Source organism: Coregonus lavaretus (genome assembly GCF_964263955.1).
Source record: "Coregonus lavaretus genome assembly, chromosome: 38".
NCBI lineage: Eukaryota > Metazoa > Chordata > Actinopteri > Salmoniformes > Salmonidae > Coregonus > Coregonus lavaretus.
The window spans coordinates 5862534-5885379 of record NC_140025.1 but is presented as its reverse complement, the minus strand read 5'-3'; the positions used below and the strand labels follow the sequence as shown (position 1 = coordinate 5885379).

At 44.9% G+C, this 22846-nt stretch overlaps 2 protein-coding genes across 6 annotated transcripts; one reads left to right on the top strand and one right to left on the bottom strand.

The window, feature by feature from the left end:
* LOC311112581 (abl interactor 2-like) lies at positions 1-14941 on the top strand. 5 transcript variants are annotated; one of them, XM_084155717.1, is made up of 10 exons: positions 7-194; positions 6049-6216; positions 6380-6556; positions 7125-7228; positions 8367-8519; positions 9650-9780; positions 10753-10923; positions 11456-11542; positions 11897-12088; positions 12279-14941. In XM_084155717.1, the coding sequence occupies exons 1-10, from the start codon at positions 78-80 to the stop codon at positions 12452-12454; spliced, it is 1476 nt and encodes a 491-aa protein (XP_084011843.1). In that variant the 5' UTR covers positions 7-77; the 3' UTR covers positions 12455-14941. The 5 variants fall into 5 exon arrangements, with proteins under 5 accessions (XP_084011844.1, XP_084011843.1, XP_084011842.1 ...); XM_084155716.1 differs by having other exon boundaries at positions 11453-11542; XM_084155718.1 differs by lacking the exon at positions 11456-11542 and having other exon boundaries at positions 1-194.
* On the bottom strand, positions 14926-22571 carry LOC311112582 (integral membrane protein 2B-like). Its single transcript, XM_084155721.1, has 6 exons — positions 22116-22571; positions 19185-19316; positions 17968-18168; positions 16176-16286; positions 15909-16059; positions 14926-15635 (listed from the first exon to the last, which is right to left on the bottom strand). The coding sequence occupies exons 1-6, from the start codon at positions 22200-22202 to the stop codon at positions 15547-15549; spliced, it is 771 nt and encodes a 256-aa protein (XP_084011847.1). The 5' UTR covers positions 22203-22571; the 3' UTR covers positions 14926-15546.
* Between the last annotated feature and the right edge of the window lie 275 nt (positions 22572-22846).

Here is a 22846-nt window from a genome sequence, read left to right as displayed (position 1 = left end):
GGGATGCCCAACGCCACCTCTGCATTAGCGGTGGAGAGGCTAGGATCTGGCTTGCATTGATTGCTAAAGATGTGAAAATGGCGGAGTTACAAATGCTTTTGGAAGAGGAGATTCCAGCTGGACGTAGTGCATTATTAGATAGTTTTACTAATTTGGAAAGAGTTGCCGAGTATTGCGAAAGCAACTATGTTCAGGTAATAATCATTTTATAACATTATCAATTATACATTCTACGAGTATCATCTTTGACGGTGGGCGAAGTGATGGCTACGAGCTATGCCGAGGAGGTGCAGCGACTCAACTGCAAGGGTGCTCCTGTTAGCACGAGCAAGCTAGGGTATATCTAGCTAGCTAACCTTAGTTGGCTACTTCATGTGGAACGTAGATAGCTAGCTATGTTTTTCCTAATATGAAAACATTGGTTGCCGTTCTCCAACCGTCATACATGTATCAAACGTTTATTTAGTTGCTAGTATTTTGACTAACTTGACTTCATTAGCTATTTACCTCCAACCAAATGATGCTTGCTAGTTAGTTAGCTGTGCTAACTAGTTGAGCTAGCACGAATTATCTGGGCACACCAGGCACAGCTGGTTTCATGATTGACAGTGTCGTGATGGGGTACACAACAAGGTATTCAGCTAAGGTAAATAAGTAATGAATTTAATTGAATATCAAATGATGGGACACGTGATCTAATACCAGAAGTAAATCGAAGAAGCTACAAGTAAACGAATTGTTATGACTATAGCAAACGGGCTAGGTAGCTAGCTAATTCCAACTAGCCACGGTTTCTAGTTAGCTGCACTGCTAGCAGCCATTGCTGTCAAATTCTCCAGTGGTAGGATTTTGAAATTCCCGACTTGTGTCAACATTTAGCTAGCTGTCAACATTGGTCGTGAAGAAAATATATATATCCTGTGTGGCACTTTTAAGCGTTCTTCTCCTGCCAATACGTAACGTTACAGCCTTATGATGTGTGCCAAAATAAGTCACTGCAGATTGGAAAGGACATCCTGTATCATGAATGCAGAACTTCTTGTACCACTGACTGTAGAGTGGGAAAATGTGTGTTTTATAGACTGTACTGGTGGCTCTGACAGTGGCAGAACAAGCAAAATTGTTAACGTTAGTCATGCCACGAAGTACATTTTTCCTAATGTAGTGATGTTCTGACACTGAGTGTGAAACGTTTGGCAATTTGTAATTCGTGCCACAGCCCTGGAACTAGATGTCTTCACGGGTCCAAAAAGTTGGACCTGTTCCGAAATGGACCTGGGGCTTTCCCACCCTGACCCGATATGCATAAATTCATTAAAAAATATATAGAGACCCGTTCTGAACGGACCCGAGGACAACTATACCGGTTCCAGGTCCAATCTGATCCAAGTGATGGAAGCAGCAGAAAATCATGTTTAATTAACTGGAGCTGATAAAAGCCAAGAAGAGGGAGAGAGGTGCTGCTATAGCAGGCGGGGGAGGGGCATACTGTGAGCGAGTGATATGGGGAGGGAGGGAGAGATGAGACAGCAACCATCCAAGCCGACTCGCGCTATAGTAGACTAATAGCTGCCATAGCAAGGTTATGTATCATCAAATATGATTATGTAGTACCTGTCTTGGACTGCATTAAACCGGGAGAAGCTAACTGAGGCTGCAGTGCATGCACTTTCTCATCCTACAGTTACAAATAACTCCATTCAGAATATTAAGTAGCAGCCTGCCTGCCTGTTGGCTCTTGGTTGTTGTAACCTATCCTTCTCCTTTAACTTTTTATTCCATAATTTTCATTCCATCTTCCATTGATTTGATATCTCCTAACTTTTGCAACACAGAGCAAGGCTCTATGACTGTAGCCTATTGCCGCTTTGATGACTTATGATTGATTGGCCAACAACAAGCTATATGCATAAATTATACAATTTCTCTCTCTACTGCAGCAGTCGCGTTCAGATCTGTACGGGTCCTTCCTAACAAGTCAGTTAAAATTACACATATCCGAGACCCGTGACAATCATATCAGATCCGACCCAGACCTGTGAAATTATAAAAAATTCTGGATCCGGACCTTCTCGGGTATTCGGGCACAGGTGGATCTGTGAAGACCTCTACCTGAAACATCAATCCCTCTTGCCCTACAACATTTTCCGGACTGCTGTCAGTGTAGTCACCAACCACCACGACCACATTCATGGTCAAATCAAATGTTATTGGTCACGTACACATACATTCAGTGGCCAGTTTATTAGGTACTCTCGTCTAGTACTGGGTCGGACCCCCTTTGCCTCCAGAACAGCCGGAGTTCTTTGTGGGAATGTAAACGTTACTCAGTTGGTATCAAGGGATCTAACATTTGCCAGGAAAACATTCCCCACACCATTACACCACCGCCACCAGCCTGTACCATTGACACCAGGCAGGATGGCGCCATGGACTCGTGCTGCTTATGCCAAATCCTGACTCTGCCATCAGCATGACGCAACAGGAACCAGGATTCGTCGGACCAGGCAATGTTGTTCCACTCCTCAATTGTCCAGTGTTGGTGATCGTGTGCCCACTGGAGCCGCTTCTTCTTGTTTTTAGCAGATAGGAGTGAAACCCGGTTTGGTCATATGCTGCAATAGCCCATCCGTGACAAGGACTGACGAGTTGTGCCTTCCGAGATATTGTTCTGCACACCACTGTTGTACTGCGCCGTTATTTGCCTGTTTGTGGCCTGCCTGTTAGCTTGCACGATTGTTGCCTCTCGACCTCATCAACAAGCTGTTTTCGCCCACAGGACTGCCGCTGACTGGATGTTTTTTGTTTGTCAGACCTGTCTCTGTAAACCCTAGACACTGTCGTGTGTGAAAAGCCTAGGAGGCCAGCCGTTTCTGAGATACTGGACCTGACGCACCTGGCACTGATGATCATACCACGCTCAGTTGCTTAGGCCACTTGTTTTTCCCATTCTAAAGTTCAATCGAACAGTAACTGAATGCCTCGATGCCTGTCTGCCTGCATTATATAGCAAGCCACGGCCATGTGACTCACTATCTGTAGGAGCGAACCATTTTCATGAACGGCCACTGTGTATTTTGCAGATGTTATCGCAGGGCAGTGAAATGCTTATGTTTCTAGCTCCAACAGTGCAGTATAGCTAACAACACAAAACAGTACACACAAATATCAGAATGAGCAATGTCAGTCCGGTGTATATGTATATAAATAATGTGTGTAATGGTGTGTATGGACAGTATATGAATAGCAAAAGTGTGTACAGCAGTAGTTAAATAGGATGAGCCATGACTAGAATACAGTATATACATATAAAGTGGGTAAAACGGTATGTAAACATTATTAAAGTCACCAGTGTTCAATTGTCCTGGCACTGATGCGCAATCACATTATTGGGTATAGTTAATAATTAACATGACTAAAGATGTCTTGACTTGTGATCTTTCTTCTGCTTCTGCCCAGCTGTGATCATGACTCTCATTCTCACACACACGGCTCAAGCACAGACTCACTATTTGATTTATTTATTTTTAAATATTTTTGGGAGCTTATGGCACCTGGTATTCCCAGGCGGTCTCCCGTCCCAGTACTAACCAGGCCCAACCCTGAACAGGCGTGTTCTGGGTGGTATGGCCACAAGCATATATTTAGTAAAACATTTTCTCCCTCAATTAGGTCCCTTGGCTCATCTCTGCAACTCCTCAATGGACTCGGGAGAGGCGAAGGTCGAGTAATGCGTCCTCCGGCCGCCTACGTCTTATCACACTGCTCGCTTAACCCGGATGTCAGACGCACCAATGTGTCGGAGGAAACACAGTTCGACTGACGACCTTGCAGGCGTCTGGCCCTGTCACAAGGGCTAGAGCATGATGAGCCAAGGAAAGCCCCACTGGCCAAAACTTCCCCTACCCCGGACGGCGCTTGGCGGTCACGGACGGTTGTGACACGACTCAGCACTACGGTGCAATGCTTTTGACCGCTGCGCCACCCAGGACTCAATATATTTAATTAGGCTAATCTGAGATTGTTCAATAAAAGTCTGCTGGTTCCCCAATAGGCCCCAGCCTATATAGTTGGTCACAGAATGGATCACTGTTCTTTTGTTTTAGATTAGATTAGTCACATGCACAGGGTCGCAGATGTAATTGCAGGGTACAGTGAAATTCTTAAGCTCCGAGCACCAACAGTGCAGGTAAAAAAAGAGAAGTGAATGAAATAATAATAATATACATATACATATTTACAACTGTAGCAATGATAAATGTCCATAGGGGGGTGGGGGCAGGGTAAATGTCTGTTGTGGGGGGCTGACAGTATGCTCTCGATGGTGCTCCTGTAGAAAACTGTAAGGGCCCTCTGGGACTGGCCGAATTTCCTCCTCCTGAGGTTGAAGAGTCGCTGTCGTACCTTTTTCACCACGGTGTCTGTGTAGTTTGACCATTTCTGTGATGTTTTTGACCATCTCCATTGATGAGGACAGCCTGGTTCCTCCTGAAGTCCACAATCAGCTCCTTTGTTTTGCTGAAGTTGAGGGAGAGGTTGTTTACCTGGCACCACGCCGTCCGAGTGCCTACCTCCTCTCTAGGCTGTCTCGTCGTTGTTGGTAATCAGGCCTACTACTGTCGTGTAGTCAGCAAACTTGATGGAGTTGGAACTGTGTGAAGCCACACAGTTAGGGAGAGGTTAGATTGAAGTCCTCTGGTCTGCCTGATGTAGGCCTATTTGTCAGTTATTCTTTGCTAAAGTATGAGTGATTTATATAAGCAACACCTATTTTCCTCCACCTGAGTTAATTGCAGGTTGGCTATAAATCAAAAATGATCTGATGAATGCTGTCAGTTGATCTTGAGACTACTATAAGTGTGAAAGGTTGTGTGCTCTTGTCATCCCAGTGCACTACAACTGCACCTTTCTTTGATTACCGACAGATAACCTGTCTGTCTTCATGCTTGAGAATGGATGTAATTCCTTAGTGGTGCTTTTGACTCCCCCGTAAGGCATGCAGGTGTATTTGTGGACTGTGGAATTGGTGACTGAGGCTGCCTAGTTTTCACTGTTGTTAAAGCGCATCTGAAGGCAATAAACAACTTCTCTGATAGAAAACGACCTATGTGGCATCGATATTAGTCAGACACATTTATTCTAGTGTCAAAATTGACTACAAAGTGTAAATAGGATAATTTTGTTCATAAAGTCAGTCTCGTCCAAAACTGAGTTTTGTAAGTGAGTTCGTCATGACTTACTTGAGGGTTGGGTTTTGATTTCAACAATGTTCACTTGCCCTCTAACACAGGATACACAGCTGTGGTGATTGCGCTCTATCCAATCCTACTGCAGACAGTGAGACAGACCTACCCGTCAGTGCACCGGATCTGACTTTGTTTACATAAGACAACACGTTGCATATCTTTTTACTTGAGAAATACTGCACCAAACACCTTAGCTAGATGTAAAATTGCGCGACTAAAACCTCAGCAAAAACTCAAGAAATATGTAATTAATTGAAGTTATCTTAGAATCATTTACTATTTTGAAGAAGTAATACTGGCTTTGTTCCTATGGTGTCTCATGGGGGACAATCATCAGTAGCTGCCACATCGAACCACACCCCCAAGACCGAAATCTATTATTTTCTTAATGAGCAGCAGAGAAACACATGCCAGAATCCGTGCGTTCAGTCGATATTTAACACTTCAAAATGAAGGGTGTAATGACTGATCTACCATCCATGGAATTGAGGGCAGATGGGGAGGGTAGAGGGTTGGCCTTTGAGAAAAGAAATGTCATACATGACATACTGACAACAAGGGAAGTCCTGGTCAGAAAAGGAAGGAAAGGTTCATCTCCAGGAAACTCTGTTTCCCTCTGAAAACAGATGGCCTTGACTTGCCTAGTCATCCTTCAGCCCCTGCAAGATCCTATTTATATGATGTCGATGCTGTCCTTTTTGGCTTGTTTTGCTATAGCCTCTACTCGCTCTTCTCTGTTACTGATGTCTATCTGTTTATCCTCTCTCCCTCTCCCTTATTTTTCTCTTCTCTCCCTTCTCAGTCACCAGATAAGCACAGAGCGTTGGAGGAGACTAAGAATTACACCACCCAGTCCCTGGCCAGCGTAGCCTACCTTATCAACACATTGGCCAACAATGTCCTGCAGATGCTTGACATTCAGGCCTCCCAGCTACGCCGCATGGAGTCCTCCATCAACCACATCTCACAGGTACGGCTGCCTGGAAGTGGAACACACACTGTATACACATACACATCCATTAGCCTAAGAATACCTGATTCGAAACGATAGGCCTAGTTCAAAAAGCTGTCTTGTTCAAGTCTCTCTTAAGAAATAGGCTAACTGTATTTCTTCCCCCCTTGTGCGGCCCCAGACAGTGGACATCCACAAAGAGAAAGTGGCCAGGCGGGAGATTGGCATCCTGACCACCAATAAGAACACCTCTCGCACACATAAGATCATTGCTCCGGCCAATCCAGAGAGGCCGGTGCGCTACATCCGCAAGCCAATCGACTACAGCCTGCTGGATGACATGGGCCACGGAGTCAAGGTAGGGAGCAGTGGAGTCCGGGCATTGACGGTTACCGACTGGATTCCTGATGATAGCAGTACATATTATTTTTGTACTGGAGTGAGTTTTCATCAACCTTTTGTAGCACTAAGATCATGGACAAACAATGATCTTAGTGCGACAAACGTTTTAAGAAACTCCCCCCTGTTTGATACAAAGACAGTAGTAGGCCCTTGGGATAAGCACAAGGGTGTGGTGGTAATGGTGTGAGTCACTTTGAATAGGACAGTGTGTGAATTGTTCGTTGCTTGCCTATAACATTGCTACATGTGTTTCTGTTCATGTGCATTTTCTGCCTATTTTCTCACTTAGTTACTAATCCTCCTTTCTCTTTCTCTCTCTTTGCTTCACTTATTTGCCTTTAAAATGAACCTAGTGGTTGCTAAGGTTTAAGGTAAGGATTTCTAACGAAATGTAAACCCTAAAAACAAAGTTAGTATGCGTGTATGACCAGAGTGTGTTGTCTGATCCCAGGTTATGTTGTGTTGCTCTGTTGACTAGTACTTCCCTGTTGTTGTTTTGTAACCTCTCTCACCGTGTCCTGTAGGCCAGTGCTCAGAACGTGAAGGCCGGAGCCGCAGGTCTCCCTCGCACCAACCCACCTACACAGAAGCCACCCAGCCCACCCATGTCAGGGAAGGGAACCATTGGGTATGTAAACGTGGCAGGTACCACAGCCCCTGTCCATGCTGCTCATGTCCTCGAGAAAAACATGCTTTAAGTCTCAGCAACCACGTTCAGACATCTTTATACATGTTCATCAATGGGCAAGATGTGATCATACAGGCACCAGGTGTCCCTTTGTACTACAGACTCCTTTAGTGTCCCTGTGCTCCTCCTAAGCCCCCTATGGTGGGCTATGGACCAGGCTTCCCACTCACCACCCTTACAACTCTCAGCAGCGACCTTTAGTGACATTTATTTAAGGTCCGGAGCAGACCTCTTTGAAAAGGTCAAAGCTAGCCTCTGGCAAATGATATGCTGTTTGATGATAGAATGAATTTCATCAGAAATGTGTGTGTGTGTACATTCCAGTGAATGGGTATCTTAAAATATGTATATTGATATTATGGGCTACTGTTATTGTTGCTCTGTCCTGTTGTGTCCCTGTCCAGTTTGTATCCCCCTCTACAGACCTGTCCATAACAGTAATGTATGAAATGGTTTATAACATTGTGTTTTATGTCTCTCCTAAAGTGTGTGTGTGTGTGACCTTCAAACATGTCCTCCCTGAAATGAGACACATGTCGGTCGTTAATGACACACTGCCCTAGTCCAGTCTCTGGTGTAGAGGAGGCATCTGTCTGTGGTGTTTTGGTTGCTTTTGTCCCACCCCCCCCCCCCCCCCCCCCCCATATGTGTGATGTCGTGACTCCTCCCCCCTCACCTCGAATTCAGGCTGTTCATGCTCTCACATTTACATGTACATTTTAGTCATTTAGCAGACGCTCTTATCCAGAGCGACTTCCATGGCAACAGCTCTCAAAGTTCCATCCTGTAAACAAGAACAGGGGGAGAATATACTTGGCAGCTCATCCATACTTTGAGGCTTTTTATTCCACTGAAGCACATCAATAGACATCATTGTCCTCGGTTGATGTCGGGCTGTGTAAGAACTGAAGCAGCAGCTGTGGACACGACTGATGCATTGAAAGCCTTTTCCCACCTACACCCCATTTTGAGTTTGCACTGGTTCTCTTTTATTTCTTTTTGTCCTCCTTTTCTTTCTCCCCCCCTCCCCCTCTTCACTTGTGGATGTTAAACTCCTCTCATACCCCTCCCCTCGCAGGCGCCACTCCCCCTATAGGACGCTCGAGCCGGTGCGTCCTCCCGTTGTCCCTAACGACTACGTCTCGAGCCCGACGCGCCATGGCAACATGGCGCCCCCACAGCAGAGCCCTGCACGCACTGCATCTGTTAATCAGAGGAACCGCACGTACAGGTACCCCGCCCCGCATGCTCTCAGCACACCGTTAGCTAAAAACAGGCCTAGAACACACTTCGAGCGGCCCTGGACTCACTGAACAGACACGCTTTGATTCAACTGCCCTGTAGGGAAGATCTGCTGCAATAGCTTGTGGACACTGTAGCTACATAGCACTAAACTTCTTTTTTCCCAAACCTACCCGCAGTTTGAATAGGCACTACACCAAGCACAGAGAACAAACGTACAGCTCAGATAGACATTTATTCAAATATGTTTCTCTTTTCCAAGGAATGTATTTTTAGCACCTGCGTAACAGCAGAGGAAATTCAGATTAGATAAGCGCCAGCAGCTCTGGGTGTCACTGAGGCTCCTACCAGGCAGTGAGAACAAGATCTTTAGGACTACATGGCAGAGTATCTGCCACTAGAGAATTGAAGCTTGGGCTTTATAATACAACTGATCCCTTTTCTCTGTCAGAACCCTCTCACTTTCCTTCTGAGCTCATTATTACGTTTGAAACTGACATTGAAACTAATAGTAGCAATGGTTGACCTTGGCTTAAATTAAACACTGTTCTTTCAGCTCAACCTCTCTATCTATGCGTTGGTCGTTCCATCCATCCATCCTTCCAGTTTCTCACACATTCCCTGTCTCCAGTCTCCTCGTCTTTATTCTCGCCTTGGTTTTCTTCAGATGCCTCCAGCTTTGTCGCGCCTCTCTGTCTTTGTCACGTCATGTCTCACTAATCGACCACCGCTAAATGTCACGTTGTAATTTGTGATGTTTTGTTGTTCATTTCTTTATTGCTGTACATGTCATCTCAAAGCAGAGCTGTTCATTTAAATCCAGTCAGTGCTGGGTGGGTGGGGGCAGGATTTTGGTCCAGGAGAAACTCTGGTTTGGTAGGTTGTGCTTGATACCAATAGGGCTCTAAGGACTGGTTTCCTGCACACAGATTAAACCTAGCGCTGGACAAAAAATCACAGTACTTTTTAGTCCAGGACTAACTTAATCTGTGTCTGGGAAACTGGCCCTACAAAGTATGTAACCTCTAATCTAGACGGTAAATGATTTAAGAACCAATGCCAGCGGGTGTGGTGTGGGTTATCTGATGGGTTATGTGATGGGCTGTGTGACGTCATTAGCAGTGGCAGCAGTGGAGGCAGCCACCCCAGCAGCAGCAGCCGCAGCAGCAGCAGAGAGAACAGCGGCAGCGGCTCTGTGGGCTTGCCTATCGCCGTGCCAACGCCTGCCCCGCCCCCCACAGCATTCCCAGGTAAGGTCCGGCCCCATGCCCTGCCCACTGTGTCTAAGCTCCGCCTACTACCTCTCTAAAGAGCAATACTGTCTGACTGCTTTAAACTCTCTCCTTCCTTCCCCCTTGATAGTGTCTGAGCACCTGTCTTTATCTCGTCTCCTGTCTTTCCTTCTCCTTTCCTTTCCTCTTTTCCGCTGCCTTCTACCCTTTCCCACCTGCTGATGGTGCAGGTACCGCCCCTGCCCTTCCCAACCCTGCTAAGCCACCTCCCACTACCACCACTACTCCCGTCCCACCTGATGGTCTCCCTGGCCTTCCTCTATCTCCCAACCCCTCCCCCACCCCCCCTCCTGAGGGTCCACCCGTGCCCCCTCCCCCCCCACCCCAGCTCCCCACTGCCGTCACTAGCACCGGCCCTGCTGCTTTCAGCACCCCCGCACAAGGTGAGTGTGTCCCCCACCACCACCTCTGCATCCCGTCCATCTCTCCCATCCCAGGACCTGTATATGTCTGTGTACCAGCAGGGTTGTTGTGACGTGGGCCGGTCGTTCTCCACTTGTGTTCTCCACTCCTGAGACCTTGTGTGTCTGCATCATCAGAGTTCCTCCATCAGCCTCCCTCTCACTGTCTGATCTGTCACTCTGTCTTTTCCTCTGGGTGTCTCTATCTTTCTCATTCCCTTCTTAGGGCAACTCTCTCCCATCGATCCCAGTCACCACCTGCATGCCATCCTCACACCTTGTGCATGAGTTAAATTGTCCTTGTGATCTTACAGTAAGTGATGTAACAGTTTATGGCTGAAAGGGGTCTTTGACTTGAAATATGCCATGATGATAAGACGTCTGAATACCAAAAACAGCAAAGTGCTTAAATCGATCCCATGAATGAAGTGCATCATGTGACGGGAAACAGAAGTGATTGATAAGTTTAGTGACATAGCTACACCGTACCAAAATCTCTCTCTGGTTCCCCTTGCTGTCTGTACCCCAGGTGCCCCCCAGTTCTTCAGCATGAACCGACCGGTGCAACCACAGAACCCTCCTGCGGTGGGGGGGTCTCTGCCGTACCGCCGGCCCGCGTCAGTGACGGGCCAGCCCAACTCCAACATGCCCCTGGCCCTGAACCAGCCCAATGGAGGACCCCACTTCAACCAGGTCCCAGGTAACAGCCTTGACCAGCAACATAATATCACTCCTACCAGAACGCAAATGGGCTTTTGTGTTTAGAGATCTTTCTCATTTAGATTGTCTGCCTTTTAGAGCTTTCTTTCATATATTACTGTCTGGTTTGGATCCTTGAGCGTTTGGGTGCCAGGTCCATCCTGTAACTCATTTGTGGAAACAAAATTTATACAGTTTTGTGAGTTTCCAGAACCTCACTAGAGTATTGAATTCATACATGAAAACCCCATTTGATTTCAGCAGACAGGCGAACCTATGGGAAGGCACAAAGCGCCTAACTCTCGGCAGCTCGCTGTCTTTTGTGAAAGGATTTCTGCTCTTGATTTAGCCCTTTTTAATGCCTAGTCTGCCTACTGATCTAACTGGCTTCATGTTCTAAATGCTAATTCCACCACGTCTCTCTCTGCCTTCTTCCTTTCTTTCCTGATTACAATCTGCTCCTCTTTTTCTTCTCTCTCTCTCTCTCTCCCCCTCTCTCTGCTTTTTCCTGTGGTATGGTGTGTGTATAGCAGGTCCTCTTGTTGCCCCCCCTCCCCCCTCCATGCAGATCACTCCCCAGCTCCCTCTGATGGGCTTTGTGGCTCGGGTACAAGAGACCAGTAAGTGGCTTTTCGCTCCTCCGCCTTGTTGCCTCGTCTTCGCAGTGGCTCCCTCGTGCATGCGTTTATTTTACTCACGTAACGAGTATTTTTATCGTCGATACTTCAAAGCTGAACTATCCATCAACTTCGATTTACCTGTCTGAAATAAACTTCTCGTCTGTGCACGTTGAAATTGTGTTCTCCTTTCCCCCAGAATTCTCTGTTTGTCTTTATACACTTTCAGCATGGACGCCCAAACAACCACTCCAGCCCTACGCCACACGCATGGGAATGCCAGTGTCAGTCAACATGGAACTAACTAACCAGTGGAATGTAGACAAGGTGGTTCCTGACTGTGTTGTTTCCCCCCAGTCTCAGACGTGCCCCCTCCCCCGCCCCCCGTAGAAGAGGCTGTGTTTGAGGAACCCACCCCGCCCCCTCCGCCTCCAGAGGACTATGAGGATGATGAGGAGGAGGAGGAGGAAGAGTCGGCCGTGGTGGAGTACAGTGACCCCTACGCAGAGGAGGACCCCCCGTGGGCCCCACGCATCTACATGGAGAAAGGTAGCGAGCGACTCTCTCTCTTCCACCCGGATCTAACCCATGCCCTGTCTACTTCTTCTGTTCTTCCCTCTGTCTTTCTGTCTTGCGCTCTCTCTCATCTCCCTCCCTTGTGCTTTCTCTCTCCCTCTCTCTACCTATCTCCCCTTTTTTCTCCGCTCCTCTAACATCCTCCTCTCTGATTGGTGGACAGTGGTGGCGATCTACGACTACGCGGCGGACAAGGAGGACGAGCTGTCCTTCAACGAGGGCGCCATCATCTACGTCATCAAGAAGAACGACGACGGCTGGTACGAAGGAACGATGAGCGGCACCACCGGCCTCTTCCCCGGGAACTACGTCGAGTCCATCATGCACTACGCCGACTGAAGAGGAGAGGTATAGGAAGGTCAAAGACTTTGTTAGACAGAGCATGATCACACTGTGGAAGTCGAAGAGCGTTCATGAAGAGTATACAACCATCCTCAACCGGTTTACCAGATGAAGTACATTGTACAACGGCCACTTGTAGATATTCCCTGTTTTTGAATAATATGAGGAGACTGTATGGTGTTGGTTTTTTGTATGTACTATTAGGGCTTCATTTTGTCTTTATGATTATTATATGGAAGGCCACAAGGATGAGTGTTTTTTTTCTTTCTTATTTTGCCCATTTGCCCTTATTTTAAACAGTTTTATTTATTTGGACCTTGTATTATATAGGGAGGGTGGGATGGTATGGTAGGTAGCGCTGCTGATTAAGGATAGAAATAGATCAACCTGATGAAGGTCTCTACTCTCAGCCCAAGAGAAGAGGCTAAATGAGAATACTTTTTCCAATAGTTTCTCTCCTGACACCCCCAGAGCCTTTCTAGACTCACACATTTTCTTTATTTAAAACCAGAAGGAGCTCCTATTGGTTAGTGTGATGGGGAGATGGACTGTTGCGCTTGAACTTTTTATACAATGTCACGTTTGGAGACATAACAAAGCTGACAGTCACTGGCAAGACAAGCACATACTGTATGTTTGCATTTGACAAAATATAGACGATAAAAGCTAGATATTACAGTGGCAGGTAAGACTGGGGGTAAAAAAGACACTATGAAACAGATTTTAGCTCACCTGAACACACATTTTGAAACTCCCTTCAGTTTGGATTCAGTGGTTAATTAATTGGTTCTGGCCCCAGGCTAGCTAGGGCAGCTTAGAACACTAGGGCTTGGAGTATGCTCAGTCACTACTTCACTTGCCTCACTTCACAGGCCAGTTCTAGTATCAGGATAGATAGAGCAGTGTTTCTGGGATGTTGCTGACACTGATTTGGTCAGTTCTAGTTTCAATTGAAGTGGTCTAAGGAAAGACGTTGGCTTCCCTGGCACAAAACAAGTTTGAGAAACACTGAGATAGATGGAGTTGTCTGTCCAAAGTAGAAAGAGGAGAGGAGGAAGGGAAACTCAAATTGCAAAATTACTGATAGGTTGAAGTCACTGCCTCACCTCCTTGTAATCAAGACCGAGAGGAGATTGACTTTGCCTGTCTTGGCAGAGCAGAAGGAATATCTGCAGCCTCTATTAGGCAGATAAATACTCTGGCCACTCATTTGCAGTGTTAATTTGTATCAACTATTTCAGTATTTGACGCTTATTTGTTCCTCTTCTAGTGGGTCTTCACCAAAGGGTGGCAGACTGCATGTTTTTGAAAAATGATTCATTTGTCTCCTTTTCTGCTATATTGATTATTCCTGTCTTAATATTTTAGGTATGGTGTGGTTATTGGTTTGGTTTTAAATATTCACCTATATTACCATCGTTGACAGGTGGGGTTTCATGATGCATTTATAGGAGGTGATAAAGGAAGCTTGTGCCATATTGAAGTGTGTGTGCGTGTGTGTAGGTGTTTAAGGTATCACTTCCATTTGCAATAAAAATAGCCAGTGGGATGGGTTTGAAAATGTAGATCTTTGAGTTGTTTGGGATTGAAAGCACATACATTTGTAGTACGATAGTGAATTGTTACTGAAATAAAATGATATAAATAAAAATAAGCTGTATTACTGCCTCAGATGAGGACTAATATTAAAATGAGCATAAAAACCAGCCATTGGTTGTAGAAATTAACCAACAAACTGTAACCGGCACCAAAACCTTTCAATGACCTAATGGTTTCATCATGCTGAAACTGATGCATTGAGTGTTTCTATAGTCTATATAATGAGGTACAAGTATTCTATTTCTAATGTGCTTGGCCGTGTCTGAGCGTGTAAGTCAAATCCTTTATTTTTTATTAAAAGTGGGTCTGTTCTTGAGTCTTGCATGCCATTGTTCTTAATACTGTAGTGGTGTCTGAAACCCAGTTGGCCCTTCACAAGGCAGCCCCAGAACTGGACCCTAGGGGCACGGTCAGCAGAGCACAACATTTTGGAACGTTCAGATATGTTATGTAGAATAAACATGCCTCTGACATGTAGCATAAGGACTCATGTCAGCTCTATTCAGGACATTTCTATCTGCAATGTTCCACAACGCTGTGCAATGCTAAATACAGCCCCAGGTACTACTAAACCAGCCTCATCCAAAGACTAAAGTGGAAGCTAAATCGATGTCAACTTTGATCCCAACGTCTGAAGATCAATAAAGTTATGGGTTTTGGGATTCGACTACTCCAGGAGGAGCCATTCATTTAATGTGTAAATGGAGAATATATAATTAAGTGTGTAAGAACAAGTGTTCTATTCCCTCAGCCCACAACATCTCTGGATGTCAAGTAAAACAGTCCATAATGCCATTGTGTTGCACAGTAAAAAAGTTTAACTTTAGAAATAAATATGATATTTGTTAAATCATGAGAAGAAACCAATAAAACGATTAAGATTTATTGTGGTATTAATCTTCATTTTTACAGACTATATACACAAGTTAGTTACCACATGCTCCGTTTTCAGACGGACCTGTGGTGTGAGATTCCTCTTGTTTCATTGCACTGTACTGGTGACAGCAGATACAAAAATCATTCATTTTCTATGCTGAAGTATGCATATTCTCATTGAGTTTATATTTAATTAATCTAGTTATATACCTTAACACAGTTATTAACTGTGACTTTAGTGTCTGTTTAAACACTTTGTGTTTCTTTAACATTAATAAACCCCAGAGGAATAAAGATAGAAAACAATTCCCACAAAATATAGAAAAACTGAACACAGATCTTATTCTTTGAAGAGAAGTTGCCCCCAAATGAAAATGGTACTTACTTTACACAAAGTGGAAAATTCATTAGTTTTACACCTTATACAACAGTATTGCCTTGGAATCATCTTGACATAATTTGACAACTCTCCCTCCAAACTACCAGCAGTACAGAAGAGTAACGGATCTATGAGGGGTGATACAGGAGAGAGAGAAGGGTTAAAAATCTCACTGTAGACAGTGAGTGAAACTATACATGGGTTGTCTGAAGCAGCCAGTCCCCTCCTCTCCCTTCTAAGGCTCACAGATGAGTGTCTCGACCACAAACTTGTTCTCAAAATGACGGATCGTCCTGCAGTTCAGGGCTTCACGCTTTTCCCTGCCTGCAAGGTACAGATGAAGGAAGATGTGTATTAAAAATGAGTGTGTAGGCCCGTATAAACATCTGCTATAGCACCTGTTCATTGGCCAGAGTATAATGCTGTGCGTGTGTTCTCAGGTCCACCAAGGGGCCCAAGGAATTTCACAAATAATATTCAGCATGCCTTATATACAAATATATGGTCAATACATGGCTATTCAGGGTACAACTTAAAAAGGTGTGTGTGCTAGTACTGACCCAGTATGGTGTGTGTGTGCGCGTCAGTAGTACTAACCCAGTATGGCCTCTCTGCGTTCCAGCTTGTAGGTGTCTCTGCCATTGCAGAGGCTGTAGATGAAGTATCCCAGCTGGTCAACGTTCTCCAGACGCTCGGTCACCATCATCTGCTCATGGACCAGGTAGGACTGGGGCAGGTAGGTACCAGCCTAGGGGCAAATCAAACACATTTAATTAACATTATTTCCTCCAATAACTGATACATTTAATTTATTTGATCACCTGAAATACATCTAAAACAGCTCCAGTCGTGTGTTACAGGTACCTTGATGTTGATGAGCAGCTCCAGCAAGTCCTTGGGAGGCATGACGATGGAGGTGTTGAGGGGGATGACGTAGCACTTGTTCAGGCTCAGGTCTAGGTAGGCTGTCAGCCTCTGAGGAGGAGGAGAGGGAGGAGGAAAGGAATTAGATCCAACGCTACAAAAACACCCAGAGGTACTGTACATTCAGAACTCAACACACATTATTACATTCAACAACTTCAATTCAGCACGTTTTATTAACACAGTATTGAACACTTACCGGTTTCTACAAATATGAGTTTAAGAAGGCTAATACGCTGGAGGAATGACTTTCCTCTGAGACATAAATGCATAGATACTGTATATATAAACAAATCAGACCACAGCGTGCAGGTTTACATCCAATTAATAACAGCTTTTCAGCTTTCCAGAACGCTGCAGCCCGTCTGGTGTTCAACCTTCCCAAGTTCTCTCATGTCACCCCGCTCCTCTGCACACTCCACTGGCGTCCAGTTGAAGCTCGCATCTTCTACAAAACCATGGTGCTTGCCTACGGAGCTGTGAGGGGAACGGCACCTCCTTACCTTCAGACTCTGATCAGACCCTACACCCAAACGAGGGCACTACGTTCATCCACCTCTGGCCTGCTAGCCCCCCTACCTCTACAGAAGCACAGTTCCCGCTCAGCCCAGTCAAAACTATTCGCTGCTCTGGCACCCCAATGGTGGAACAAGCTCCCCCACGACGCCAGGACAGCGGAGTCACTGACCACCTTCCGGAGACACTTGAAACCCTACCTCTTTAAGGAATACCTGGAATAGTATAAAGCTCTAGCCAACAGCTCACAGATACATATGGGGGTATAGCCTACATGATGAGATTATGGACAAAAGAGCAAGATTATTTTTTCTTCTGTCAACGGCAGCCAAGCATTGATGATCATGTCACCAGAATAAGACCCTCAATATTTATTGGACAGCATCATGCTCATCAGCTTGCACGTTCACCACTCTGAAGTGGTGAATCCGGATGCTCTCCGGATGCTCTACCCGGACTATTTGCACTGCCCCCCCACCCCATCCTTTTTACGCTGCTGCTACTCTGTTAAGTATTTATGCATAGTCACTTTAACTCTACCCACATGTACATATTACCTCAACTACCTCAACTAGCCGGTGCCCCCGCACATTGACTATGCAACGGTACCCCCCTGTATATATAGCCTCCCTACTGTCACTTTATTCTATTGTATATATAGCCTCCCTACTGTCACTTTATTTTTTACTTCTGCTCTTTTTTTCTCAACACTTTTTTTGTTGTTGTTTTATTCTTACTTTTTTGTTTAAAATAAATGCACTGTTGGTTAAGGGCTGTAAGTAAGCATTTCACTGTAATGTCTGCACCTGTTGTATTCGGCGCATGTGACCAATAAAATTTGATTTGATTTGAGTTCATCATAACTTATTTCATCTGTAGCCTGATAAACTGCATTCTTTCCCATGTCGTAGTGGGAGGAGCACACGTCATCGCGTGACTCCAAGTTTACTTCGATTTGATGGTTATTATATCAATAGTTGCCCGTAAAACCATTTCCAATTACATTTCTCACATAATTCATTTTACAGACACAAAAGGATCCCACCTTGTCTAGCGTATTTAGTGTTGTCGACATTTGGAAAGTTTACCGACAAATGTTCTGTTTTCGGCCTGTCGTGACTTTTTATCCGACGTACTTAAAAAGGTTGGATGGAAACCTGTGTGTGTGTGTGTACGTGTGTGTGTGTGTGTGTGTGTAGCAGTGTTCTCTTCTCACGCTGTTGAAGTCGTGGACGATATCGGCCGGGTCGCTGTCTGAGAACTCGGGCACGGGCACGTTGATTAGCTCCACCTCCTCCAGCACACGGATGCTCTCCTGGATGTGTCTCAGCGCAGAGGGCAGGGCCACCTCCACCTCGTCCTGGACCATGTAGTCCTGTTCACGGTACTCCACCCCGCAGAAATACACCTGGCCCTCCTGAGGAAGGCAAGGTAAGAAAACGACAGTGAGGACTTGTCTCTCACCCTGACTCCCTCTACCTTACCAACACTATAGGTAGTTAGCTAGCACACTCCGGGCTGGTTTCCCAGAAACATATCTCCTGATAAGGGGTTCATTTAAAGTGCTTCTTAGTCCAAGACTAGGCTTAATCTGTGTCTAGGACTGGGAAACCAGCCCACAGCGTGTGCAAATGTGTCCTCTAACCAAAGAAAGGAAGCGTTAACTATACTGAACAAAAATATAAAAACGCAACATGCAAAGTGTTGGTCCCATGTTTCATGAGCTGAAATAAAAGATTCCAGAAATGTTCCATACACACAAAAAGCTTATTTCTCTCCAATTTTGTGGACAAATTTGTTTACATCCCTGTTTGTAAGCATTTCTCATTTGCCAAGATAATCCATCCACCTGACAGGTGTGGCATATCCAGAAGCTGATTAAACAGCATGATCATTACACAGGTGAACCTTGTGCTGGGCACAATAAAAGGCCACTAAAATGTACAGTTGTGTCATGCAACACAATGCCACAGATGTCTCAAGTTGAGGGAGCATGCAATTGGCATGTTGACTGCAGGAATGTCCACCACAGCTATTGCCAGAGAATGTAATGTTCATTCTCTATCAACGTCATTTTAGAGAATTTGGCAGTATGTCCAACTGGCATGACAACCGCAGACCACGTGTAACCACGCCTTCTTCACCTGCGGGATCATCTGAGACCAGCCGCCCGGACAGCTGATGAAACTGAGGAGTATCTCTGTCTGTAATAAAGCCATTTTGTGGGGAAAAACTCATTCTGATTGGCTGGGCCTGGCCCGCCCAGTCATGTGAAAACCACAGATTAGGGCCTAATGAATTTATTTAAATTGACTGATTTCCTTATATGAACTGTAACTCAGTAAAATCATTGAAATTGTTTCGTTTATATTTTTGTTCAGTATATAGTTGAGCCTATGGCATTATAGGGGTCTAACCGACAGTCCTTCTCACCTGCAGTATGTAGGACTTGTAGAGGTAGGCCCCTCCGACCACCACACCTGACAGCATGAGAGCCAGGCCCAGGCACATGCACCAGCACCACACCTTGGACTGCCGACGCACCCGCATGCCATCCTCCAGGTCCTGAAAGAGAAGACAAATAGAGCTAAAACATTACATACATTTGATTTAATCATTGAAAATACATTACACCAATCAGATACAGTACATATTAAAATGACAGAGGATACATACACAAAAAAGTCAAGAGACTTCTTTCCATTGTGGTCCTCTAGAACAGGGTTTCCCAAACTCGGTCCTGGGGACCCCAAGGGGTGAACGTTTTGGTTTTTGCCCTAACACTACACAGTTGATTCAAATAATCAACGCTTGATGATGAGTTGGTTATTTTAAATCAGCTGTCAAAAACCCAAACATGCACCCCTTGGGGTCCCCAGGACCGAGTTTGGGAAACCTTGCTCTAGAACATACAGAGTAGGGCCTATATACAGCTGGTCAGCCTCTCGCAATACCAGCATGTCTGCCTGTTTGTTCCATTACATAATATTGGTTCATCAACCTGTCTCAATGAACAGTAGGCTATATCAGTCCGGATGAATCATGGCTACCATCAAGAAAACTGACCTCTATAAATAATAATAATAATAATAAGCCATTTAGCAGACGCTTTTATCCAAAGCGACTTACAGTCATGTGTGCATAAATTTTTACGTATGGGTGGTCCCGGGGATCGAACCCACTACCCTGGTGTTACAAGCGCCATGCTCTACCAATTGAGCTACAGAGGACCACAATAATCCTCTTTATTGTTCAAATAAATCCCTCCAACACAACAAAGCCAAACGGTGTTTGATTCAAATAGAGTGCTGCTCAGTCACAATACAGCTGTGGTGTGTTCTTTTGATTTATTACATTTTTTTGTCATTTAGCAGACACTCTTATCCAGAGCAACTTACAGGAGTAATTAGGGTTAAGTGCCTTGCTCAAGGGCACATAGACAGATTTTTCACCTAGTCGGCTAGGGGATTAGAACCAGCGACCTTTTGGTTACTGGCAAAACGCTCTTAACCACTAAGCTACCTGCCGCCCAGGCAAGGTTGGAGTATGGTAGTAGTGACAGTAGAGATGCTTATGTAACATACCATTCAAACACACAGCTAATCCTTCCTCCCTTTCTCTTGCTCCCCAACCCTCCCTCTCTTCTCTGTGACCTTTCACCTCCTTTCCATCATCCCTTCACCTACTTCTTCAAGACATTCTACCCATTATTAATTGACTGCCTTATCTTTTAGCCCTCTCCATCATCTCTGTTGTTTTGCTCCCTCACTTTAATATTATGGAGCCCAGAGGCACATGTCGTAATTTGGTGGCAGGCCCTTTTCCTGAACTCATTGATGGTTGTTTATGCAGAGTTGGGGTGGGGTTCGTATTGAAACAAAAGAGTGGATGTCAACAGCTCTCTCTCCCTGGAGATCAGATGAGGAAAACAAAACAGATTTCCATGCTCGTACTATAGTGGAAGATAGAGAAACAATATGTTTGAGACCTACAACTGTTTCTGTAGTGTAGACAAGCCATGTCCAATGACCCTTTCCACAAAGGCTTTAGAACCTGAGCTTTAAAGGGAAACTCCACTCAAAAACAATGTGTGTCCCCCCCCAATAGTCCACTGTCGATACAGTCCCAACTAGCTCAACTAGAGACGTGCTTGAGGTAAACCAAGGTGTATATTTGCATTACTCCAAAATGTGCAACAGATACAGGGGCTATTGAATGATGACCATGCTTGTCTCACTCTCTAGTCATTTCAGGTTATCTTATTAACATGGCTAAAGGTCAGGACTAAGGAGGTGGCTCGTGGCTGGTCTCTGTGGATCATGCTGTCTGGTCACATCACTGAGACCTTCACTAGTCTCTGACACTTTATCAAGTATATTAGCATTTAATCTCACCTGTCTGACTGTCCAAACTGCTCTCATACTGGTGACACAGACATGATGGCCAGGTCTTTCTATACTGTGGCATTTTCTCCCCTGGCTGCTGCATTCCTCAGCTATTTTTCCTCAACTCACTCAGATTCTCTATAGTGAATGAATTCTCTATAGACTTGTAATCTCTCCTGTATTCTATTTCCAATGGAACCATGTATCCACCCAGATACCTTTACGGGCACTCAAACTGAATTGTAATTTATTTAATGAATAACTGCTCTTATTGGTAGGCCGGGACCTATAACACGTTGTCACTACCCTGCACCAACCGTAGACTTATAAACATGAATCCAGGCTCTTGGGGTGAGTTAGGACTCACAGGCTTCTTATTGCGGATACAGCATCTACCCACTGACAGTTGATAGGTTAATTAAAAAATAAAGGTGTCCGTGCACAGCATGTATGTTGTCATCAAAAACTCCCTCCCATTGCTTTATCAGCTGAGGAGGAAAGACAACACACCGACCTTCGACACTAATTTCATCAATTCAGATCAAGACTCAGAATTCCTTGTGGTGTATGAGGTCTACATAAAAACGTTTACTCTTCAGAATCACAACAAAACACACCAACAAACAGGAAAAACTGTTCGAATGAATAGGAAGGACGACCTGAGTGATCTTCAGGTATTTCAGTTACAGGCCTCTACTAAATCAACACCGAAACAGAACGCTAACACGGTTTGGCCCAGGCCAGGAATTGCGAACACAACTCAGCCTGTCGAAAATGATTTGTCTAGCAGCCATTTTCCGACGTCGCTAGTGTCACGGGTTGAATTATCAAGAGTCGAGACATGTTTCTAATCGACGTTACTTTGTTTCAGTTATGTTTAAACATTGTTTAAACGGTTACAAAGTAGCGTCATCCAAGTTTGTTGCCTCGAACAGCCGTCGCAAAAACACATTAACCACATTGGTTTAGCTCAACTCACCCTCTCATCTGGAATAAGCGCTTCGCCATTGCATGCTTTCTTCAAATCCCTTTGTCCAAAGGACGAGTTAAATGTTACTTTCACCATTTTTTAAATCTAAATGTTGGACCAAGTGACAAAATCACCTTCTGCAGGAACGTCTTCGTCTGGTGTCTGATTACAATGACGTTGCTAGATAAACACAAAACAAGCCTGAACCAGTCACATGAGTGATTGCAGCCTCATAGGCTGCATTCAAGAACCTACACGGTTTTACAAACGTTCTTGAACGTTTTTTTCTCCCCACTGGGGAGCAGTACAATCTCAAAAATCTATTTAGTGACAGACAGGCATTTATCATAATGAAATAAAAATGGGCAATTACATTTGACACGAGAGAAACTCAAGGGATCATCATTATTAATAACGTTAGTCTGAGGTTCTAGGCATGCACCAGGCGAGCGAGCACGCGCCACTGCTGGCCACTAGAGCTCGCCAGCTTGTAGTCCTAAAACCCGGAAATGAGTTACCTCTGCTTCGTTCCGCCATCCCTATGGGAAAAATGACTGACAAAAGAATAGTTTTTGAATAAACGCCAAAAAGAAGGTATGAGGTTAACACAGGTTTAGGAGATCTTATAATAGCAGTTAGTTAACATGAACGTTGTGTATTATGAAACCTTTGTGGGGTTTTTTAAATGTCAAATTCTTCAAAATTCACAAAAAGTGACGTTAGTTAATGAAGAGTATCTC

What these genes read in the sequence shown, in the direction of transcription:
- LOC311112581 (XM_084155716.1), top strand. Translation starts at nt 78, where the DNA reads ATGGCGGAGTTACAAATGCTTTTGGAAGAGGAGATTCCAGCTGGACGT. An exon ending in CCATCAACCACATCTCACAG is followed by an intron (nt 6,217 to 6,379) that starts GTACGGCTGCCT and finishes GTGCGGCCCCAG; the next exon opens with ACAGTGGACATCCACAAAGA. An exon ending in CCACTTCAACCAGGTCCCAG is followed by an intron (nt 10,924 to 11,452) that starts GTAACAGCCTTG and finishes GTGTGTGTATAG; the next exon opens with CAGGTCCTCTTGTTGCCCCC.
- LOC311112582 (XM_084155721.1), bottom strand. Translation starts at nt 22,202, where the DNA reads ATGGTGAAAGTAACATTTAACTCGTCCTTTGGACAAAGGGATTTGAAG. An exon ending in ACAAGTCCTACATACTGCAG is followed by an intron (nt 18,169 to 19,184) that starts GTGAGAAGGACT and finishes TGCCTTCCTCAG; the next exon opens with GAGGGCCAGGTGTATTTCTG. An exon ending in ACGCAGAGAGGCCATACTGG is followed by an intron (nt 15,636 to 15,908) that starts GTTAGTACTACT and finishes TGTACCTTGCAG; the next exon opens with GCAGGGAAAAGCGTGAAGCC.